Source organism: Caretta caretta, chromosome 14 (genome assembly GCF_965140235.1).
Source record: "Caretta caretta isolate rCarCar2 chromosome 14, rCarCar1.hap1, whole genome shotgun sequence".
NCBI lineage: Eukaryota > Metazoa > Chordata > Testudines > Cheloniidae > Caretta > Caretta caretta.
The window spans coordinates 25,958,667-25,983,170 of record NC_134219.1 but is presented as its reverse complement, the minus strand read 5'-3'; the positions used below and the strand labels follow the sequence as shown (position 1 = coordinate 25,983,170).

Here is a 24,504-nt window from a genome sequence, read left to right as displayed (position 1 = left end):
CATGATGCACACCCCCTCTCCCTTGCCTGCAATTCACCCACTGCTGGAGAGGTTTAATTAGATCCATCAGCTAAACCTGTCAGGGTCAGGATGCATGTTAAGATAAAACAAGACACAAACCAACACACGTTGAGTTTTCACAAGTCTGTTTTTAAATACTCTGTAAAAACAGAGGGAACTCTCAGGCAACAATGTCGTGAATTAAGATAGGGTTTGACTGTAAACACTTACATGGATTTAAACAATATTATTTGAAAATTAAACAGAAACACACATTGTTTGAAAAACCTGGCAATTCCGAGTCAAGATTCTACTAGCAGCCTTAAGCTGGACCTTGTCCCCCTGCCCATCTTCAAAGTATCACCAGAAATTCCCTTGCTCTGAGTTACCATACCTCATCTACTTTTTCTCTCCACCTAATACCAGCCATTAACCTTTGATACATTCACTCAGATATTCAGGGGGAATCACATCTTATCCATGTACAGTACAGAGAAAACACCTTTCTCATCTGCTATTCCATTATAAGCCAGAGGTCTCAACCTACTTCTTCAGCCTTTACATGCAGACTGGAACCTCTGCTGCATCTACTTCATCCAGCCAAATGAGGCTCATTGGCACCTTAGCCTGTCCACACCCCACAAGCTACCCATCAGTGCCAAATCACGCTGAGATGTGTCTAGAATGTTATACATTCATTCCTCGTACTGTGGTACTGTCAGTGAAGGACCTTTTATATCTGTTTCCTCATTGGTTGACCAGGGAAGTTGGAAACGAGTAGAGCCATGCAAATCTGCAGATATCTGCTTTATATCCACAGATAACCACATCCATGGACCATGTTTGTTGATCATGGATTGGATGCGGATGTAAATTTTGTATCTGTGCAGGGATCTAGAAACAAGATCAGAGTCAAGGTGGTTTCACTCTGCATTTTCTGGCTATCAGAGTTTGTGTACAGTGTGTGCTGTGGTGTTCCAGCAATGACTGAGTACACCTGATTTGGTTTGGAGCAGTGGCTCTATCCATATGAATGGTTTGTTCTGGGAAGAGTTAAATACATTCAGGGAGGAAGGTTCCTGGAACAGCCTCTTGTGCGTCCCAGTTGATTTAATGTGATCCCATTGATACTTGGAGCCTGCAGGAGAACATGGCAGCCAGGCAAGCAAGAAAAATCATTGTTCCTGCAAAATTTGTCAGGATGACCTCAGGTTTGTGTATTTATCTTTGGCAAAATAGACAAAATAAACACACACACAAATTCTTGTCTCTTACTCCTAGGAAATGGGAGAAAAGAAAACCTTAGTGCCTGCAACACATTGGAATTGCTGACGTGTAGATTATTCTGCATTTCAAACCACAGTTAGGTTTCCCAAATTTCACTTGGAGTAGCTATTCATTGCATTATATGGTGACTGCTGCAGTCTCTGCACATGATACAGCTGTGCTGAGCCCTTCCCCTCCACTGCAGGCAGCTGGGAGAGGAGAAACTTGCCATGTATGTTCTGGGCACAGGACTCAAGGGAGGATTACCAGTGACTGTCTAGAGAACCTGGCCTGACAGAGACTATTTCCAACCATTTCTTCCTGCCTGCAGAAACTAATTTTTTTCCTGATTCCCACTGAAGCTACCAAAATGGAACCAAGTGACTAGTAGAGATGGGCTATCAATAGGTCAAAATGATTCAAACAACTCTAAAGGCGACAGTTATGTCTGTATCATCAGATGGCTGCCCCCGCTATGTGCTGCAGAGATGAAAGAGGATTCTGGCATTAGGACACCAGTCAGATAAATAACGTTTCCATCGCCCATTAACTCTGTTATAGCCCTTTCTGCAGTTCAGTAACTCAGACCATATAGTGACGGGAAGAATCCATTCAAACTCCTGCCTCTGCGACATCAACATGGAACTGTTATAAAGACATTCGTAATCACGAGTCACAGAATACTTCATCCCTTCTAGAACCCAAGGGAATGATCACAGCCTAACACCTGCTACCTGCCTGCTTAGCATCCCAAGGCAATAGAGAATCCTATTAGGGCCTGATTCTCCATTGCCTTACCCCTGTGCTATTTACACCTGTGCAGAGTGGGTGTGAGGCCCAATCCAGTCCGAGTACTCTACTCCCTGACACCAGCACTAGTGTTTTACAGCTACCGTACGCCAGCCTTGTGCAAATGTAAATGGCGATCAGGCCTATAAACGACTTGTACCAAACTGAGATTGATCATTTCAGTCATTTATTCAGTTTGTCTCTTTTATTGCATATTATGTGGCAATTTAACTCAAGACAACAGCCCTGTCTGTAGGATTCCTTGATTTCTGCCGACATTCAGCTTTTCCTTCCCCCCTAGTTTTTATGATGTGTCAATAGCTGGGATTGGGATGCTGTTAATGCTGGCCCTGAGCTGCTCATGCACTCACTTGCACCATGGCTAGAAACGAACATCCACAAAGCTGGGATTTGGGGAAGATTTGCACTAAAATAATAAATAGGCAAAATGTGGTCAAATGGGCATCATATCTTTCAGCAGCCAAATAGCAGTTCTGGGAACAAAGGCCACAAAGTGAAGAATGACCCATAAATCAACTGCATTAAAATTGCTGAAAGACATGAGGATTTATGGAAGTGAAGACCCATAAAATTTAAACTTGGTAAAGAATCATTTGAAAAATATGTTTTGAAATTCTGCTGTCAGCTCCATAATAAAGCCCTCTTACAAATAACCCAGAAATGAGTCTTAAAAACAATAATGGTTCATTTGAAAAGAATGTGATGACACAGAACACATCCCCATCCCCCTCTCTTCAGAAAGGTGGCAGTATTGCTTTGGAGTTGCTGCATGAATTGTTAGGAACTGAGACTTCCTTCAGATGAACAGCAATGTACCATAATATACCAACAAAATCTAAGGAATGACTTAATCTAATGCAGTGTAAGATCCTTGCGATATGGAAACCACACCAAAGCCCTGGACCGAAGTTGTGTGTAACTCAGCCAGACTAGGACCCTTGTGTTTCCCCACACACATTTGGATTTTTAACCAACTGCCAACTTCATATTTGCTAAGAAAACAAAGTTTAAATTGACCACCCAGCTATCTAAGAGATCCTGATAACACCACACATGTCTAGTATTGGTATCAGAAGCCTCTGATCTTCTTATTACCCGCAGCATACACAAAGGCAAAACAAGAGTGGGTGATGGTCTGGAATGGGCTTTATATATGGTGAGTCCAGACATAATTTGTCTATATGTCCACATGTACAGTAGATCTATAGAGATCTGTATGCTATTGAAGCTAAGAGCAGATTGTCAAATACATTTTTCTAGTATTATGATCAGTTAATTTACATTAATTAATGTCAGATAAAAGAATGAGCAACACAAATGCATACACCCCCCTTATTTATTATAAGTATAGAACATGAATAAAATCACAAGTGTCCAGCAGAGGGGCTGAGTCAGAAGTGACCGTCCCATAGTTCACCTTCACTCACCTTCACTCATGCAGACCGTCCTCTGGGAAGCCCCTCACTGGGACTTCCACTAACTCACAAAAGTGGGACATGTTTTTAGTTGCAAACCCTCCGAAAGTGGCACTCAGCTGGGTGGCTCTGGTTTTATTTCTCTGATGATGTCACTTTAAATATTTTGCATGTTCCATTTGTTATTTTTACTTCTAAAAATGACGCATTTCTGCAAATTCATTTTTATGCAATTAGTCACAACTTAATGGAACAAAGTCAACTGCCTGGATGTCAGAGTAAATGTCAGGCCCGTCTAGTCTGTGACTAGCATGTATATACAGGATAGCACCTGGAATATATGGAGGAGATTAGGCATGTCGTTTTTCACAGTTGCTCTTTTGGATTTCTGACCCAGTCCTTCACCATAGGGCCCAGGCCAAGAGAACCGCGAACTGTAGCTTTACCAACATACACCACAAACATAAATTGAAAGCAATGAAAAAGCAGTTAAAAAGTAATAGAGAAGAAGGAAAATGAATTTCTTCATTTGCAGAATAGCCTCTGTGAGAGCAAAGCCATGACAGCTTTATGACTCCCTGATTATTTTACTTGCATGCGGCTTCCAAACATTTAATGAAAACCAGCGTACAGCTGAGGCTTGAAGGAGAAGAAAACTTTAGACGAAATTCTTGATGCTTAGCCCTACCTGATCTGAACTTGCTCCGAATCAGCAAAGAATGCTCAGAACCCAGGAGTGTCATGGTGACTCTCTGTGAACAGGTCCAGAAGCCCCCGCACTTAAAGCATGAACTGGCTCCAAGGAGACAAGCTGGCCACTGCTAGGGCCCCAGGACTCATCCAACCCTCCTGGGAGCCTCTGGGTGCTTTCAGAGCTGGGATTGTAGAAAGCAGCAAGTGACTTGAAAAGATTTGGTCCCATCCAGCACTGTCCCTCCACAGAAACCAACTGCTCTCCCCTGTGCTGGGTTGAACTAATTAACTTTGAGCTAGCAGGACCCTCCTCCTGCTCAGAGTTTACTATCAGCAGCATCACTGGGTGTCCTGGCTGATGTCATAGTCTAGCAGGGAGCAGCAACTATCACTAAAGGGTCTTAGGAAAGACAGAAGTTTGATATCTGATCCTTATTACTACCAACAGGAACTTGGCCAATCAGGAGGCTCCTTGTTTCAGCCAGCCGGCTTCAGAGCAGCTCTGAAATATCAACAGACCCAGAGCTTAACTCTTTCCAGCATGGGGAGATGTAGGCACCGGGAATTCCGTGTGATGGGACTTAACTGCACAGCACCTAGAGGGGGGCTTAATAGCTGCAATTTGAAAATAATCTGGGCACCTTATTCTCTGGTATTTAACAAGGACTTCAGGGACATTACATGAAGCTCCCTCTGCTTCTGCAGGAAGGGGGACAGGATGAGATATTTATTCATTGTGCTTCTATATGCTCTCTGATGTATAAAAGTTGCGACTTCTTCCATCTAAGGAGTCAAAATGTCCCTGTGGGGCATGCACCATTGACAGCATACTGGCATGCTATCCCAATCTGGTTCTGCTGGGGCTCCTTGTGATGCGCTGATGGACTGTACTGTACAGTTGGTTTATGCAGGACGCACCGGGAGTGATCTCATTCTGATACCGATAAACCACAGATAAGTGGCGTCTATGAGGAAACACAGTCTCCTGGTAACTTCATGGCCATCTTACCATCCAGGCCCAAAACGTTTGTAAAAATCAATCGTTCCATAGTTGACTTATTTGTTGGTGCTGAATATGCAATATGCTGAGGTTATTGCAGCTTAAAATCACTCTTTTGTTTAGGACAGACTAATGCCGTCATCACAGAGATGCAAGACACGGAACACAGAGACTGCCATTGGCCACATGGAGCCACACTGATGCTTCCCCAACTCCCATCTATCCCATCTCAGAGCTGGCAGTGCCTTTGCAAACACACAGTGAGGTGGATACAAATCCCTGCACAGCTTGTTCCATGGAAAAGATGACAGGCAGAAGTCGCTCCCAGGGTCGAGAAAGAGGAATTTCCTTTTAGTCTCTGGCCAGAATGAGACTTTTGAAGTGAAAAATTTGCCAAGAATGTCCCAGAATCAGAAGCTAGAGATGGGAGGCCTAGGCTCAAAGGAGCTTGTTCCTTATGGTACATTCTCTGGTGCTTTGTCCCCTGGTGTTTTGAACGTCCAAGGCAACAGACCCCTGCCATCCCTTCCCTAAGAGGCCATTCCCCAGCCTAACAATACAGCTCACTTCCTGATACTCTCCCAAAACTTCCCCCTCACTCCTCCTCACCCTGAAGAATTCCTCTCCGCCTGTGGGACTTGTTTACGTGCTTCACAGAGCAGTACGCTGTTATCACGTCCTCTGCTAGTGTCTAGTCTGCTAGCTAAACTACTCATGTTTGGCCAAACACAAGCTGTTGGGCTCAATACAGGGGGACCTGAGTGAAATTCCATGGCCCGTGATATGCAGGTGGTCAGACTAGATGATCTAATGGTCCCTTCCGGCCTTAAATGCTACGTTTTGCTCTTTTAATGTTTCCTCCTCACCAGCCTCTTAGGCCTTAACCTCTTTGTTGCTCTTCTCTCAAGCTGCTTTGCTCAATTGCGCTGTAATATTGCTGTGCCCAGAAGTGAATGGCATTGTTCAGCTGGGGCCACACCAGAGCCATGCAGGGTGGAACTAGAATCCAGCTACTCCCAGATGGGATTTCTCAACATCTGCAGCCCAGAATTGCACGGCCCGTCTCCCCTGCGTCAGTACGTTGTAAACGCATATTTACTTTATTGCCCCTGTTGCCTCCAGCCTTCCTTGTCTATGGCTTATGCGGAGCTTTCCCTGCTCCAGATTATTTCTCCCCAAATGCATTACCTGCATTTTCCCATATCATTCTGTGTGGCCGAACCCTTGGAGGACTCCTCTCTCTTCTTTTCAGTATTATCTGCAGGTTTCATTGATGTGCTGGTTACCTGCCCTTCCAGATCAGCTATGTGAGTCTCTGTGACAGCATATTACGGGCTGTGGGGCTGAGGGGAGGGGTCCCTGAGGCAATGTGTTATGGCCTGCGGGGCCGAGGGGAGGGGTCTCTGTGACTGCGTAATGGCTTGTGGGGCCGAGGGGAGGGGATTCTGTGACTGTGTTATGGCCTGTGGGGCTGAGGGGAGGAGTCTCTGTGACTGCGTTATGGCCTGTGGGGCTGAGGGGAGGAGTCTCTGTGACTGCGTTATGGCCTGTGGGGCTGAGGGGAGGGGTCTCTGTGACCGTGTTATGGCCTGTGGGGCCGAGGGGAGGGGTCCCTGAGGCAATGTGTTATGGCCCGTGGGGCCGAGGGGAGGGGTCTCTGTGACCGCGTTATGGCCTGTGGGGCTGAGGGGAGGGGTCCCTGAGGCAATGTGTTATGGCCTGCGGGGCCGAGGGGAGGGGTCTCTGTGACCGCGTTATGGCCTGTGGGGCTGAGTGGCGGGGTCCATGTGAATGCATTATGGCCTGTGGGGCTGAGGGGAGGGGTCTCTGTGACTGCATTATGGCCTGTGGGGCTGAGGGGAGGAGTCTCTGTGACTGTGTTTTGGCCTGCGGGGCCGAGGGGAGGGGATTCTGTGACTGCGTTATGGCCTGCGGGGCTGAGGGGAGGGGTCCGTGTGACTGCGTTATGGCCTGCGGGGCTGAGGGGAGGGGTCTCTGTAACTGTGTTATGGCCTGTGGGGCTGAAGTAGGGCTGCCAACTTTCTAATTGCAGAATACCAAACACCCTTGCCCCACCCCTTCCCCGCCCCTTCCCAAGCCCCTGCCCTCTGCCCCATCCCTTCTCCAAGGCTCTGCCCCCACTCACTCCATCCTCCCTTCCTCTGTTGCTTGCTCTCCCCTACCCTCAGTCACTCACCCATTTTCACCAGTCTGGGGCACAGAGTTGGGGTGCGGGCTCTGGGGTGAGGCCAGGACCGAGGATTTTGGGGTGCAGGAGGAGGCTCCAGACTCGTACGGGTGGGGCCGAGGGGTTCAGAGTATGGGAGGGGGCTCTGAGCTGAGGCAGGGGGTTGGGGTGTGTGGGGAGGTACTGGCTCTGGGCTGGTGGGTGCAGGCTCTGGGGTGGGGCAAGAAATGAGGGGTTCAGGGTGCAGGAGGGGACTCTGAGCTGGGTCAGGGGGTTGGGGCGCAGGAGGGAGTTTGGGTGAGGGGGGGCTCAGGGCTGGAGCAGGGGGTTGGGGTGTGGGAGAGGGTGCGGGCTCTGGCTGGGGGTGTGGACTTTGGGGAAGGGCTGGGAATGAGAGGTTTGGGGTGCAGAAGGGGGCTCAGGGCTGGGATTGGGATTTGGGGTGCGGGAGGGGGCTCAGGGATGGGGCAGGGAGTTGGGGGGCAGGAGGAAATTCGGGGTGTGGGCTCCGGGCAGTGGTCATCTTGGATGGCTCCTCGCAAGTTGCAACATGTCCCTCCAGCCCCTAGGCAGAGGTACGGCCGGGCAGCTCTGCGGTGCATGCTGCCTCCGCCTGCAGGCACTGCCCTCACATCTCCTATTGGCTGAGGTTCCCGGCCAATGGGAGCTGTGGAGCTGTGCTTGGAGCACGGTGTGGGCAGCACATGGAACCCCCATGGCCATTCCTCCGCCTACGAGCCGAGGGACAGGTCATTGCTTCCGGGGAGCCTCACAGAGCCAGGTATGGAGCCTGCCAGCCCCACGCCAACTGGATTTTTAATGGCCCGGTCAGCAGTGCCAACCGGAGCTGCCAGGGTCCCTTTTTGACCTGGCGTTCTGGTCAAAAACCAGACACCTGGCAACCCTAGGCCCTGCACCGCTCCCTTCACATTACTGCTGGAAGGAGCCTCATTCGTTTCCTTTCCCCTATGTAATACCCATCATTGTTAGTGCTGGGGGGCCTGAGGGGATGCTAGAATAGACAAGTCCCCACCAGTCACTGGTCTCATGAAACCTGGTTGAGGGCAAATCTCAGCAGAACAGTGGGAAAATGCCAGCAGCCCCCAGAGCCTCGTCTGCAGTAGCATGCCACTGCCGCTCTCACCACTGGGTTGCTCTAGGGGAGCAATGGTGGGGACTAGGCTAGCGTAGGTGAGACCCAGTCGGAGAATCCACATTTGACTGGCAAAGCAAAAGCACAGAGGGAAGCCAGGGCCCGCTGGTGTGAGCTGCAGTGAAGTCCCTTGGCAGGGACTCTGCGAGCGTATGAAGCTGTGTGAGGCAGGGAGAGAAGCAACGGGCCTGAAGGCAGGAGGGCTGAGCTGAGACCAGGGCTAGTCATTAAGCAGCATTAAATTTTGGGAAATGCCCCAAAACAAAGGTCAGGAGCAGGATGGAGAAGGAAGGAGAGCAGAGGAGGGCCAAGGTCCAACACCCCAGATCTGCAGGGGTATCACTGTCAGCATGGGCAAGAGCTCTCCGGGGTCTGTAGTGGGCAATCTCTATGATTGCAGTTGATAGAGCTGTGAAATAGAAGGGGTCCCTGCTCCCACCAGGTGTCCCAGCCCTCTGCTGCCCATTCCCAGGGGCAGCGTGGTGCCTGTATGGTGAGTACCTGAGTAATGAGCACATTGGTATGTGCTGTCCTGCAGCCATGTTGGCTCAGTGTTTTAATGGCCCCAATAAACCTGCTCCCGCTCCCACTCCTCCTCCCTGGCCTGCCAGGCTCAAGGGGAGATGCTGCTGTGCTGGGTCACACTGTGACCGACACGCCCTGGGCTTGGCTCAGTCTTGCTCATAAATCTCTGGAGACGGGGAAGGTTTCCTCAGGTCAGTTACAAGAGGTTCCGTTCAGAACTAAAATCCCATCGACAGTGGGAGTCAGTGAGAAATAGAGGATGGTGGGATCCCATTGCCCTGGGCAAGCACTGCACAAGGAGAAGTCAGCACCACAACCCTGGAGAAATAGTCCCTTCACTGCTGGGCTTCTTTGCCTAGGGCTTCTCTTCTGTGTTCAAAGGCTCCAGAGGGTCCCCCAGGAGCAGGGGATGTCTCAGAAGCCTCCTGGCCGGTAGGCAGGATCCCTGCTGCACCATAGAGCACCTCCTCGAAGCCTGCCAGCTCCCAGAAGCTCATGTAAACAAGCCCCTCCCAGTGCTCATCAGCTCCTGCTCTCCCCAGTGCTAGGGTGTAATGGTTTCCATTAGTAAATCCAGAATGTGGCACAGCTCAGCCCATGACAGGGGGGCCTGAGAGGTGTGTGGGGGGTGCCGATCCATGAGGGAATGGCCAAAAGCTTCAGAGGTTGGCCACTGCCTTGCCCTGGACAACCCAATGGATCTCTGGCCTTCTGCCTCAGTGAGCCTCCCTCACAACTCCCTGCCCCTCTGTGAACCACTGACTCCTCTTGCCCTTCCTCGCCCCCCAATATGGGCAGAGAGGACCTGCCACTGCTAGTATTTCTTCTTCAGTGATGTACTTTCCCTGTCCCTGCCCCGCTCCGGGCCAGCAGCACCAGCTCAGCACTGCGGCTGGGATGGTGCAGGGGAATCAGGCTGTGTCTCTGCAGTGAGGTGGGCATTTCCACTGTGTCACCAATGGAAAACCCCACAGCAAGTACCCCGCCCTGCCAAGGCCCAGCCATGGGGAGGGATGGGTGTCAGAGGCCCAACAGGAGAGCCACGAAGTGCAGGAGCTTCTAGGGTTCTTAGATCCCGAGTCAAGTACCCCTCCGTTCCCCCAAGGTTCAGGCACCCCCTCTGCCAAGAGGACCAGGCACTGTCCCTTCAAACAAGTCAGGTCCCCTCACCCCAGTATCAGCATCAGGACCAGGACATGGGCAGTGTGTCCTAGTGGTTGGAGCAGATATTGGGAGCCAGGACAGGTCAGATACCAGGAGGTCAGAGTCTGAGAGGGTCCAGAGGGTGAACCAGGATTCAGGGGGTCAGGCGGCAGGCAGAGCAGGTTACCAGGAGCTCAGAGACACGCAGTAGGAGCAGGTGGCACAAGGGAAGCCATCCCAAGCAGGGAAGACCCAGTTGCATAGACAACTTCCTATGCTGGGTTTAAATAGAAGCCGGGAACCAATCAGGACTCCCCTGAGTTCTGCCAGTCGGATCCCACAACTGGCATCTGCTGTCAGAGTTCAGCTCTTAGCAGGTTGGAAGTTACTGGAACCTAAGCTCCCTGTTCACCAGGCTTTGAGACCCGTGGCCTCAGTCAGGTGCTGCCTCCCTTGCTGCAGGGGAGGCTGATGTGGGAACTCGCCTGAGTGATGTACTCCAGACAGATAGAAACCTCATGGGGCAGAAGGATTTACTGTGATCCCATGCAACTGCTGGGAATTTCATCCCACAAATGGGAATGGAGGCAGGGTCCCCATATCCATTCTGCCACACTGCATTGATGGATGTGCTGGCAGGGTGGGGGCTGGCGCAGGGGTTGCTGGCAGGGTGGGGGCTGGCGCAGGGGTTGGTGGCTGGGCGGGGCAGGGGCTGGCGCGGGGTTTGCAGGTCAGGGGCTAGCACAGGGTTGCTGGCTGGGCAGGGCAGGGGCTAGCGCAGGGGTTGCTGTGAGGAAAGGGGCTCATGCAGGGGTTGCTGGCTGGGCAGGGCAGGGGCTGGTGCGGGGTTTGCAGGGCAGGGGCTGGCGCAGGGTTTGCAGGACAGGGGCTGGCGCAGGGTTGCTGGCTGGGCAGGGCAGGGGCTGGCGCGGGGGTTGCTGGTGTGACGCTGGCAGACCAGGTGGCAGCTCATGTCAGCTCCCCATGCCTCGCTGGAACTTTGACCTGCACACCTGGAGCCAGTCTGGCTCTCCACTGTGGTAGGGTTGTTAAAATAGGTACCTGAATGACAGGAATGAGTTTAGTGTTCAGCATTTACGAACGCTGGTGAGTTGCTGCCTGCAGTGGTCTCACATATAGCATCTGTATCCTGTATTAGAAGGTGTCGTGTGAGCATTTGCAGTGTAAGCCTTTGTAACTGTGGAAGTCACCAGGCAGGCGTGAGCCATTAACGAGTGTGACATGCTGGTCTCCAGGGAAGGTGTTCTGACCTGTGCAACAGGGACAGCCCATCGACACCAGATGGACTAGAGTAGAGCATAAAGGGTATGTCTACACCGTGATTAGACACCCGCGGCTGGCCCGTGCCAGCTGACTCATTATTTGTGTGCATTTCATATGTTATTTGTAGCACAGCAGGGTTTTAGAGTCCCAGTCAAGATCCTCAGGGTGCTTGGTGCTGTGCACACAAAGTGTAAGATGACCCCTGCCTTGCAGAGTTTACAGTCAAAAAGGGCAAAGGGAGGAGGGGAAGGGACTCACCCTGCGAGGTGGGAGGGTCCCAGAGCTCAGGCTGCTGCCTGAGGCCGCAAGTCTACACAGCAATGAAACAGCCCTACATCCTGAGCCCAAGTCAGCTGGCACGGGCCAGCCACAGGTGTCTAATTCCAGTGTAGACATTCCCAACGTGGACAAAAGACTTTGTTGTTTACTGTCCCCCATGAGGATGAGTCTTGCAAGTGGATTCCTCCCATCAGCTAAGTTTGCAGCCCAAAACTGAAGCGGTGAAGGGAATAAAAACCCCTAACAAGGACCAACTGTATCTTTACACTGCTTGGACTTTGGATGGGGGCCTGTTTTCTAGGCATAAGCAAGGGATCCCCAGCTGCTTAGCCTGGGTTAGCCCTAAAGGACATAGGGCTCTTGCTTAATATGGAAGCTTCTATTACCTTTTGAACTTTAAGATTGTAACTCATTTGTGTGTATGTTTACCTGCTTTAACCTTGTAAATAACTCTCTTGGTTCCTTGTCCTGTTAATTAATCTGTATATAGTTTATTATAGGATTGGTTACAAGTGTTGTCTCTGGTGTGAGATCTAAGGTGCAATTGACCTGGGGAAAGTGACTGGTTCTTTGGGACTGGCAGTAAACTGAATGTTGCTGTGATCCTTGCTGTAAGGGGTGATCCTTGCTGTAAGCAGCTTACCTGGGTGGCAAGACAGGTCGGAGTACCCAAGGGGACGGTCTGTGATGCCATGTTAAGGCTGTTATAATGCCTGAGGGGTTTACACTTGATAACTGGTTGGTGAACTCTAAGTGTAGAACTCACAACCACTTTGGGGTTTGTGCCCTGCCTCTTGCCAGTATGGCCTGACATGGGTACTCATGCTCTGGAGCCACTGTAGGACAGCTTGACAGCTGGCAGAACAGAGCAGCGGCTGGAGCAGGGGTTGTCGGCATGGCAGGGTCTGGCACTTACCTTGCGTTCCAAAGGTGATTCCTTAGGTAGTTCATCTTATTTGTATTGCAGCAGGGCCTGGAGGCCCCAGTCAAGATCCTCATTGTGCTTGGCGCTGTGCACACAGAGTGTAAGCTGACCCCTGCCAAGCAGCAGCCTGCCTGTTCCCCAGCAAGCTAGGTGAGCTTGCCCTGCTACAGAGCCTCTTGCTCTCTGCGTGGCCTCCATGCTTCACGGGGGCCTCCTGCGTGAGATCTGAGTGCTGCTGTTAGATCAGGGCCATTCCCAGTCCATGTATCCCTGCCCCAACCCATGGCCCAATTTCTCTTATAGTCAAAATAGACAAAGGGCAGGAGGGGAAGGGACTCACCCAGGAGGGCAGAAGCAGAACCAGACATGGAACCTAGGGGTCCTGATGTCTAGGCCTGTGCCCTATCCACACCATTATTGCCTCTGTGTAGTAGCACAACCTAATGACTGACCATTAACCTCCTGTGGTGAGTGATCAGCGATGCCCTGAACTTTTCTGCAGAAGTAATTGGGCCTGTCAGTAAACATGCACACATACATGTACGGCACACCAACACGTCTGTACACACATCCATGTGCATGGACACCCCTGCCCATGTATAATAGGCACTCCTCCCACACGCACAGTGAACAGTGGGTGCTGTTCGGTGTGAACTACACACCCCTGGAATTGGCCCTGGCCTGTGCTCAGAGACGCTGTGTTGCAAGCTGCAGCAGTGCTTGCTCAGGCTGGGCCCCTGCCCTGAGAGCTGTGGTGAACTGGCTTGCTTGAGCTAGGTGCCTGTGAGTGATCTCAGGCCCTGGTGCCCAGGGCAGTCTGCATTCCGAACTGGTACAGATAGGTCGCAAGGGGCAAGCCACATAATCTCAATTGTTCTGCTTTCCTTTGTCCCTGGCTGGCTGAGCTGACCCATTGTGCAGGAGGGCCGCTCCCTGTGCTGTCATGAGCTGAACTCTGCTCCTCCTAGGAAGTACAGAACAGCCATGGCTTGTAGTCGCTGTATCCTGGCTGTGGCAAGCAGCAGCCTGCATGTCCCCCAGCAAGCAAGGGGAGCTCGCCCTGCTACAGAGCTTCTTGCTCGCTGCATGGCCTCCACGCTTCCGGACGACCCCCTGCCCGAGATTTGAGTGCTGCTGTTAGATCAGGGCCATTCCCAGTCCATGTATCCCTGCCACATCCAACTCCAGTGTCCCTCCTAGCACCTGCCCCTTCCCTCACTTCCCATGTGTAAGGGGACTGTTGCCCCCTTACTAACGTTCAGTGGGGGTGTTTTAGTTGCTAGCTCCCAGTACTAAAAAGGGGGAAGGGTCGATGGGGAATCAGGACCCTGAGACTGACAGTCCCCTGAGACTGTCAGTCCCCAGGAACAATGGGGAAAGGCCAATGCTCCAGGTCAGCCTGAATGACTGGGCGGGCACGCTAATCAGGGAGTCAGGAGGCCAGGGAGGTCCCGTCCTCTGTGTGAGCTGGATTTGCCTGGGTCAGACAGAGTGGGGCCAAGCTAAGGAGAAAGCAGGGACCCACACGAGCTGGGGAGCAGAGCTGTGCCAGATCCAGATGGACCAGAAAAGCAGCCCAGAGAGAGCAGACCCTGTCCTGGGAGCAGAGCTGCAGCCCCAAAGCCAGAGGCACAGCCCAGAGAGAGCAGACTTGCCCTGGGAGCAGAGCTGCAGCAATCAGAGCCAGAAGGGCCAGAAAAGCAGCCCACGAAGCAGGTCCGTGCTGGGAGCAGAGTCACAGAAGCTGCAGAGCAGACCTGTCCTGGGAGCAGAGCTGTAGCAACCAGAGGCAGAGGGGCCAAAGAAGCAGCTGGAGGCAGAGCAGCAGCCATGCTGAGACAGAGTTGTGGAACTGGGGCTGGAGCAGTCTGGAGCTGGGTGAGGTGAGCAGCTGGGGAGACTGAGCGGGGACCCTGGGCAGCGGGCCCAGCACAGGGAGACGCCTCAGCCAAGAGGCTCTGTAGGCCAGGTTTGGATCGTAATCCCGACAGGGCGGGGGCGACACTGGGAAGAAGGGTCCTACCACTTAGAGCCTGAGAGAGTGTGGTCACCATCAGAGCGAGTGTCCAACCCACAGCATCCCTGCAGCACAGCCAGGGCCTGAGAAGGCAGCCCGGGACTTACAAGGAATAGGCTGTGAACTGCCCTGACGTTCCAGAGACACTGTTTGTGATGTTCCCTACCACAGAGCGTGTTGATGTGTTTCCTTTAACCTTTCCCATTTTTCCTTATTCTTTTTAAAATTAATTGTTGATCAAATAACTTGCATTTGCTTTAAATTGTATGTAATGGTCAGTGGGTCAGAGAAGTGCCCAGTGCAGAGAGAGTACCCCAGAGTGGGGACACCCTAGCCCCTGTCCTAGGTGACCACAGCAGGGTTGGGGGTCGAGCCCCCCAGGAATCCTGGGCCCAGCCTTGTTGCGGTTACGAGGACTCTGCCAGACAGGAGAGTGGAAGGGGAGTCCTCAAGGGCAGGGAGGCCACTGGGTAAAGGAAGTTGGAGCGAGGACTCAGATCCTTTCGCTAGCCCACTTCACCGGGGTAGTATAGAAGCTAGGAAAGTTCCCCACAATAGCGGGACTATTCCCCCGCTTACACATGCCCTGGCAGCTGAGCCAATGCCATTGCTGAGTAGGCTGTGGCCACAAGAGGGAGCTCAATAGTGTGAAAGGCTGCACAGTCTAATGGAATAAGCATGGCACTTAGGTAAGGGACTGATCCCAGCTCTAACATCGACGCCCGCGGTGGTCACAATCAGGTCACTTAATCTCTGTGCTTCAGTTTCCCCATCCATAAAATGGGGATAAAGCATACCTATTTTCCAGGGGGTGTCTGGGACAAGTGAGTAGGGAACATTTGCAAGGTGCTAAACTCACCGAATGCTCACAAGCCCCTGTAGGGTCAGCACATGTAGCAGCCCCTAAATCCCTGCTCATTTGGACAATTATCCCTTGCAAAGTTTCTGACTACTGTCAACTCTGCCCAGACCCCAGGACCAGCAGCTGGGCTCCACTCCTCCTGCAGCAGGTAGGGCGCCCCCCAACACAGACATATGCCATAAAATGATTTAGTTCAGTTTGGGGTGTTCGCCAGGAAACATCTCACCAACCCTCCCCTCATCCTAAGGCTGACCCTCTGCCCTGCACAGGGGAACAGGAGTCACTTACAGTCCAGAGGGGCAGCTCAACATTGTATTGCAGGCCCACTCAAAAACACTAAGGCTGGTTTGGGGATAAAACAAATCATCAGTGTGGCTCTGAGGACCAGGAGCTGACAAGGACATTACGCAGTCTTGCTGAAATGGTGCAGGCTGCACCTTCAGCCCCACTGGAAAACGGCAGTAGGCTGTACTCAGCATTTTCTTGTCAGTGCCATTTCTGCAGAATAGAGCTTATTGAAAGTTTAAATTGATCAAGAACTCTGTGAGGTGCTCAGGGGACAAGGTTTCAGGGTCTCACCAACAGATTAGAAGTGGTTGAACGTGTCAATAAAGGAACAAAGCAGAATGGGGTGACACGATTTGATCAGACTTTCAATAGGCCTTTGGCAAGGTCCTGAACAAAAGGCTAGTAAAGAAACTAAGTAGTCCTGGGTGAGCGGCAAAACATTTGAGCGGATCAAAAACTGGCAAAAAGCCCAGACAGAGGAGTAGGAATGAACAGTCAATCTTCAGCATGGCCCAAGGTTAACAGCAGGGGCCTCAAGGCTTCCTCTTAGGACCAGTATTGTTTAAAAAAGTTATTAATCAGCTGAAAAGGGGAATGAGTAGTGAGTCTGCAATATTTGCAGATGAGTCATAGTGATTAGGTTAGTTATTAGATTATTAGTTCAACCTTTTTTCATTTGCAGACCCCTAAAACATTTCGAATGGAGGTGCAGATCCCTTTGGAAATCTTAGACACAGTCTGCAGACCCCCAGGGGTCTGCGAACCACAGGTTGAAAACCACTGTGTTAGTCAAATCTCAATAGGCCAACACAATAGCAGATGAGATTCAGTCAGTGATGATAAATTCCTGGATTCCTGGAGCTGTAGAAGATGAACTGGCAAAAGTACGAGATGCTGGTGGAGTCAAAATTCAAAAATGTCCCTCAGAAATGCTCAGCTGCCTGAGTTTGAATCACTGCAGATGTTTACACAAGTTTAATAACGTGAGGCAGGCAGTTATGCATTTAATATGCTTAAACTAAAGATCCTCTAGTTTTCAGAGTGGAGATAGTGTTATCGACTCACATTAATACAAAGTAAGGGATGACCAGAAGGGACAAGTTAATGTGGAATGTTTGGCGGGGATGTGCACAATGCTTTGCAGGCCAGCCAAGAATTGATCAGGCCTTAGGGGCCCTCACTCTGATAAGGGAGTCATTTAACAAGAGATTTTTGGGCATCAAGACCTGCTGCCAGGTGCTCTCAGAAATAGTTGCCAACCCTGCTCAGGTGCCATTTGGCTGGGTTAGCACAACTCTGTACATACTAGAGCTGACAGATAATTGATAGCCAGTGTGCTATTCCATGTAGTTAGTGTCTTTTTCTGTTCAGAAATTGGCTCCAAGCAGCTCAAGATTTTTCCTGGTGTATTTGTTGTTCAAAATAATTTATTCAGAAGTTGTTTCTACCAATAAGTCTCATCTGTGGATTATTCATGAGCAGATCCCTGGGAGTGTGCCAGATGTGAGCTTGTAATTGGACACATACAGCAGGTTGCATAGAAAAACACCCATCAGAAATGGTCTGGTTATTATGTAGTCAGTTTCCTTGTGCAAGCTGGAGTCATTTGAGGGTTGCTCTAATTTACACTTGCATCCAGTAGGGCATTCTACTGTGGGGCTCTCCCAGTTTCTCCTATTTCACTTTGTATAAATAATTATATTATTTCTGGAGCAGGGATTTGAGTCTCCCACATCCATAGAGTGTGCCCCAGCCACCAGGCTATAGAGTCATTGTTGCTCTCTTTCTCTGGCCCAATGACTATTCAATTTTTTTGTGTACAGTAGAATACCTTCACCAGGAGAGAGTGACAGAGGTCTGCCCCACAACACCCTGTAGCTAGTGCTCTCCTGGGAGAAGGGCAACCATCCCTTCTCCACATCAAGCAGAGGGATAGAACCTGGGTCTGCCCACCTCCTAGTTTAGTGCCCCAACCACCGGACTAAAGCCTTTGCAGGGTAGGAAGTCTCCCCTGGCCATTTGATGGATAGAGCCCTTTACAAATGCCAGGAACCAGATGTTTCAGGCACAACCAGATGTTTTGTTCGACACAAAATTCCCTTTGTCGATTTGCTGACTTTTTCAGCATGTTTCAGTTTTACTGGAACCAATTTTTTTTCAATTGCTCAGGACTGCCAGCAAAATGAAAACTCTGTTATTCACCCAGATCTACTGACCACTTGACATTTCCCCCAGTATTAACTAGGAACTTAAGTGTTGGAGATATATTTAAGGTCCTGTGTACAAGCAGTTCTGGGACGGGTTAATACTGGGCACAGCAAAGGGCAGTTAATTAATGAGGGAGAAAGCCAGTTCAGTAGAAAGGAAATAACAGGGCATACTGCTTCCTGTTAATAGCATCTGAGCCTGAAGAATGCTTGTGCATCCACTGCTGGGGCAGGGCAGTGCTGGCAGATCAGAGTCTGGCCAGGGTAGGCGCAACCTCTCCAGCCCCCTTACGAGGCCTGCACCCTTCAATACACACACCTGCACCCCGCCTCCAGCAATATCCACCCTTGGAGAAGGTTGCCAAGTTTTGTGCCTCAGGCTTGCTGGCTGCTGCTTCTCTCTGTCTGTTGGGGCAGGGGGTGTAACAGTTGTTAGACACACAACGGAGCACGTAAGAGGCTGCATGGTATGTCCTGGCCCTGTTTCCAGACATGGGTGACGATTCCAGAAGTCTAGTACCCTGCCCTATGGCACTGATTCCAGCATGTGCTGTTACAGCCCTCTGCCCCTGACCCCAAGGGAGACAGGAAACCCAACCATTGCAAGCCAGCAGCAGGTGAGAGAGCTATCCTGCCTCTGGAGCAGTGGTCTCTGAACCTCACCGACTTCACGCACACAGCCATGGCTTGGTCTCAGCTCGACCCCTTCTGTTGTGACTCGTGAGCTGCCAAGCTGCATCCAGCAGCTAGAGCCTGTGTTAGTGAGTGACTCCTGGTGACCAGATGTGATTGTTACTCTTGCCTGCTGCATTCTGGATGTCCCCATGAAACAGAGAATGGTGTCCTCCAGGAACCTGTAACAGACCCTGAGCCAGGGGGCTGGGGCTGGGATCAGAAACCCAGTACAGACACTGAGCTGGGACACATGGGGCTCAGGTGGCATTTGGAGATTCTTGGGGCAGAAGGGCCCATTGTGATTACCTAGCCTGCCCCCTGCCTGACACGGCCAGAGCTCTGACATGATTTCTGTTTAAACGACGGGTACCTTGTCGGATAACATCTGATCCTGACTTTAAAATCACCCGCGACGTAGAGTGCATTGAGCCTCTGGCAAGTGGTTCCAATGGCTACCTGCTTGTTAATAAAACATGTTAACAGGAACTAGAAGCAGCCAACATGGAAAGGCTCTGGGCTATTTCATAGATGGGGATAAGGCATCGACAGAATTTATGGACCATTCTTCTGAATTAAAGAATGAGATCACAGCTATAGAATTCTATAGGATGGTTCCAGAATCTATGGAAAAGGTTTTATGCGCCATTAAATGCTCTAGGTTTATAGAGTCACTTTTATAGAACCTGTTAGTTTCCTCCCTCTTCAGTCCCATAAAAGCATTAATTGAGCGTAACTTAGAGAGAGAATACAGAGCTGCCCCTCCCCCATGCTGAGAAATAACAAGTGCCCACACAGCCATCCTATGCTGGGAGCAGGCATCACATCGTAGAGCACGATGACCAGACGTCCACTAAGTAATTTATGCTCTCGGCTCCATGCCTGTGGACAAGTAAGTGCTCTGGTGTTTCACAATTCTCGCCTGACAAGGTCATCCTGCACTTCCAGCATGCGCAGGCCTGAGTTCTTCCTGGACATGCATGGCACAGGGGCTGCTCCTCCACACGCCGAGAGGGGCAGGTTTTCACATTAGTTATTACTATTCTGAGGAAGGCAAAACAAGCCAGTGGAGGTGACACAGGCTGCATGGAACAACAATTCAGCATGCTTCCCATTCCTTCACTTCCACTACTGCTGAAGGCTCTGCGCCGTAAATCAGAGAGCAGGAGCAAGCCTTAAATTCCAGCATAAACTTAATGATTGTAAAGGACAATTGTGAACCAACAACTCACACCCCAGAGCCACAATGAGAGCAATCGTGGTGCGACCCGCAGCTGTGGGAAACAGGCTCTAGAGGTCCAGCTCCGCTCTGTGGGAGCCCTCCTGGGCCTCTGAAAGGGTCCGGAGGTGCCACCATGTTTGTGCCACCAAAGGTAGAAATGCAGGGCTGCGGAGGATACACTCTGATGGCATAGAATCATAGAATCATAGAATATCAGGGTTGGAAGGGACCTCAGGAGGTCATCTAGTCCGACCCCCTGCTCAAAGCAGGACCGATCCCCGACTAAATCATCCCAGCCAGGGCTTTGTCAAGCCTGACCTTAAAAACTTCTGGGGAAGGAGATTCCACCACCTCCCTAGGTAACACATTCCAGTGTTTCACCACCCTCATAGTGAAAAAGTTTTTCCTAATATCCAACCTAAATCTCCCCCACTGCAACTTGAGACCATTACTCCTTGTTCTGTCATCTGCTACCACTGAGAACAGTCTAGAGCCATCCTCTTTGAAACCCCCTTTCAGGTAGTTGAAAGCAGCTATCAAATCCCCCCTCATTCTTCTCTTCTGAAGACTAAACATCCCCCGTTCCCTCAGCCTCTCCTCATAAGTCATGTGTTCCAGTCCCCTAATCATTTTTGTTGCCCTCCACTGGACTCTTTCCAGTTTTTCCACATCCTTTTTGTAGTGTGGGGCCCAAAACTGGACACAGTACTCCAGATGAGGCCTCACCAATGTCGAATAGAGGGGGACGAGCACGTCCCTCGATCTGCTGGCAATGCCCCTACTTATACATCCCAAAATGCCATTGGCCTTCTTGGCAACAAGGGCACACTGTTGACTCATATCCAACTTCTCGTCCACTGTAACCCCTAGATCCTTTTCTGCAGAACTGCTGCCGAGCCATTCGGTCCCTAGTCTGTAGTGGTGCATTGGATTCTTCCATCCTAAGTGCAGGACTCTGCACTTGTCCTTGTTGAACCTCATCAGATTTCTTTTGGCCCAATCCTCCAATTTGTCTAGGTCCCTCTGTATCCTATCCCTACCCTCCAGCGTATCTACCACTCCTCCCAGTTTAGTGTCATCTGCAAACTTGCTGAGGGTGCAATCCACACCATCCTCCAGATCATTAATGAAGATATTGAACAAAACCGGCCCCAGGATCGACCCCTGGGGCACTCCACTTGATACCGGCTGCCAACTAGACATGGAGCCATTGATCACTACCCATTGAGCCCGACAATCTAGCCAGCTTTCTATCCACCTTATAGTCCATTCATCCAGCCCATACTTCTTTAACTTGCTGGCAAGAATACTGTGGGAGACCGTGTCAAAAGCTTTGCTAAAGTCAAGGAACAACACGTCCACTGCTTTCCCTTCATCCACAGAGCCAGTTATCTCTTCATAGAAGGCAATTAGATTAGTCAGGCATGACTTGCCCGTGGTGAATCCATGCTGACTGTTCCTGATCACTTTCCTCTCCTCTATGTGCTTCAGAATTGATTCCTTGAGGACCTGCTCCCTGATTTTTCCAGGGACTGAGGTGAGGCTGACTGGCCTGTAGTTCCCAGGATCCTCCTTCTTCCCTTTTTTAAAGATGGGCACTACATTAGCCTTTTTCCAGTCATCTGGGACCTCCCCCGATCACCACGAGTTTTCAAACATAATGGCCAATGGCTCTGCAATCACATCCGCCAACTCCTTTAGCACTCTCGGATGCAATATGGCTCATGCCCTGCTCCGGGCTCTGAGATCCTGGCCCTTCTGCTTCCCTGTCTGGGCTTCCATTTCGGGCCCTTGGCTTTAGAGTTCACTTTCTTCTTTGCTCTCTAAAGCTGCAGTTTGGCCTCGTCTACACTAGAACAAATTTGCCTGTACAGCTCTGCTGGCAGACTTGGTGGCGACGCACCCTATCCCAGATGAAGGAGTGCATTAGCTGGTATAGCTCATACTGGTTCCCTAAATGACTCCAGTGTGATGCTCTGGGGTTCATCCAGACCAGTTGTGGGTTGTGTCACCACCTGCCCCGTAAGCCTGGATGCTTCTGTGCTGTGCAGCTTTGGCTCAGCACCCTGATGCCAGCAGCCTGCTCACAGCACCATGGCCTCACCCTGGCTTCCACTGTCCTTGTTCCTCCTCGCAGGGTGACACCTACACCCTCCCAGCCCTGTTCATTTAATGGAGGACTTACACTTCTCTTTAACATACAGCACTGAGTTGGTTTGTAGCAAAACTATAAACAAGTGTATTAACAAAGACCAAATGATTAAGTGATGTCTAGTAAGAGTGACAGAGAGATGAAAAGTTACAAACACACTTTCTAGTGACTAAATTTAACTTCAGCAAATTACAGTCTTGGTCTAAGCAGCTTTCTCACCTATACTGAGTTTTCATACTTTCAGCCCCCTGGGCTGAAAGGTTCCACATTTCTCAGATGTACAAGTGCTCTGCATCTTGAGTGTGTCCAGCAGTGGATGCTGAAATGGCATTCTGTCCTTGCTTAGACCTTCCAAAGTGGAATGATCTTGCTCAGGAGGCAGGAAGGCTTCCTGGAGCTGCAGCTTCCATCCCCCATCAAGAGTGTTAAGTGGCCATTTTCCATATTGGGTTTGCCGGATGGCCTTGTCTATCCTTCATTGTCTCTCCTTGCTCCATTTGCATTGGAGACACGTTCAAGCAGGAGGAACCACATTCCTTTGTCTGGGATAGGGTGACTTAAACCTTGCCTGAGAAACACCTTTTAAAAACATATTTTCAGCACATATTTATAATTTTTCATGTATCATCTGTACATACACGACACAATAATATTAATGACCAGCATGTTGCCAGCTTATATACGATACCCTATGTGACACCTGTTAGATACAGAATATGGCAATAGTGAGTTGGGGCAATGAGTGTGCTAGACTGATAGAAGTTATGTTATGAGGTGTGCCCTCCACCAGTGAGCATGGAGGGGCTCCCGGGATCATAACCAGCAAAAGCACTGTTTTGCCAGTAAAACTGTGCCTACACTAAGACTTGTGCCAGTATAGGACTATCATTAAAACATTCCCCTCCAACCGATGTAGTTACACGAGCAAACGCTTCTAGTGTAGACCTGGAGTTTACCTCCTGGACAGTCTCCCCGGTGTGTCTGTTAACTTCAGGTTTTCTGGAAATGGCTAGTCAGGCTTTGGTTTCTTTCTCTAGCCCCAGTAGCTCCTTTTGGAGCATGTCTGTGACGTTCCCATCAGCTGAATCTCCACATCGTGCTCTGGGCAGACAGACAGACCCAAACAGGTGGATATTATGACTCTGCACCTCCCCACTCTTGAGTAGCTTGGGTAAAACCTGTGCCAGATGCTTGTGAGTAGCAAGAACCTGCGGAGGTCTCAGGGTACCCATCTGACTCCTTGCATTGGGACATGCCGAGGCTGCCCCCTCATCCCTCTGGCTCACAGCTCAGGTTCTGCTGTTGGTTATAAAACTACAGTAAATTGGAAGAACATGAACCTCCCACCGCCCTCACCTGGCACTGCTCTGCTGAGCAGGGGCTCCCTGAAAAGGGCCCTTCTGGGCCAGCCACAGGGAACAACCTGCCTTGTCCCCCTTGTAGTCTGGGGATGGGCTCTGGGCTGCAAGGGTCTTCAGGCCAGCTTCAGGGAAGCAGCCTGGTCTCTTTCTCCCTAGGCGGTGGAGATGGGCTCTGGAGATGAGTTCACAGAGCCTAGCACAGTGCCTAGTTGGGCAGCAGAGCTGGGAACACATCTGGTCCTGCAGGGCTCAGCAAAGCACTCACTCAGCCTTTCCATCCAAACCAGGTGGGTGATCTGAAGCAGTGGGGAGCGTGAGGCTGGCACTCGCCCCATCCCTGTGCTTGCCAGGCTGCCACTGCAGCACACATGGCACCAGCTGATCAGAGAGGCCTGGGCAGGGTCTCACTCCTTTCCAGGAGCCTGCAGAGCACAGAGCAGTAGGAGTTTACAGTGGGAATGCCGGCAGCCCTGTCTGTCTAGCACTAACAGCAGACAGGCCTCACTCGACTTCGAGCTGTGAACTATTTATCACAATGCTGCAAGCATCTGTGCCGGTTCCCTTAATTTATGATAGTCCATGGGATGTGATGCAACTGACAACACTAACAGAAAATACTTCTGCACTTTACTAAAGCTACTATTAAGCTGCCTGCTGTTTTCATCATAATATTTACTTCTTTGTAAATAGGCTAAATTCTCCAATCCTGATTCAAAGCAGAAAGATCAGAGAATGAAAATAAAGAGATGGCATGGCTGTTTAAAGATTATGTAAAATGTTTTCTATTAGCATAAATATTTGATTGTAAAATGTTCAATCTGTTGTGTTTATTGAGGAGGGCTGCGCCGGGTGTGCCGAGTGCAGGGTGGGGCCTTTGTCCAGGCTGCTCACGCATCAGAGCCTTGCCATGTGCCACAGCTTGGGGCGCAGGGGGATCGGATAGGGCCAAGGCAGTCGCAGTGCTCTCGGCTACTTCGCTTGTCTGGGCTATTCTGAGCCAACATCAGCGGCAAGGCCTGAGCCCCTTTGGAACAGCAAGAGT

General features: G+C 50.6%; 1 protein-coding gene across 6 annotated transcripts in view; it reads right to left on the bottom strand.

Moving 5' to 3' along the window:
- Nucleotides 1-24,504, bottom strand: part of MYOCD (myocardin) — a 472,295-nt gene that overhangs the window by 90,350 nt on the left and 357,441 nt on the right. The window contains exon 1 of one of the 6 annotated variants that reach the window (XM_048818178.2): nt 4,180-4,570. The exons of 3 other annotated variants lie outside the window; for them this stretch is intronic. In XM_048818178.2, coding sequence (XP_048674135.1) covers nt 4,180-4,234 — 55 coding nt within the window. In that variant the 5' untranslated portion in view covers nt 4,235-4,570. 2 more of the 6 variants (XM_075119381.1, XM_075119380.1) reach the window with 2 other exon arrangements.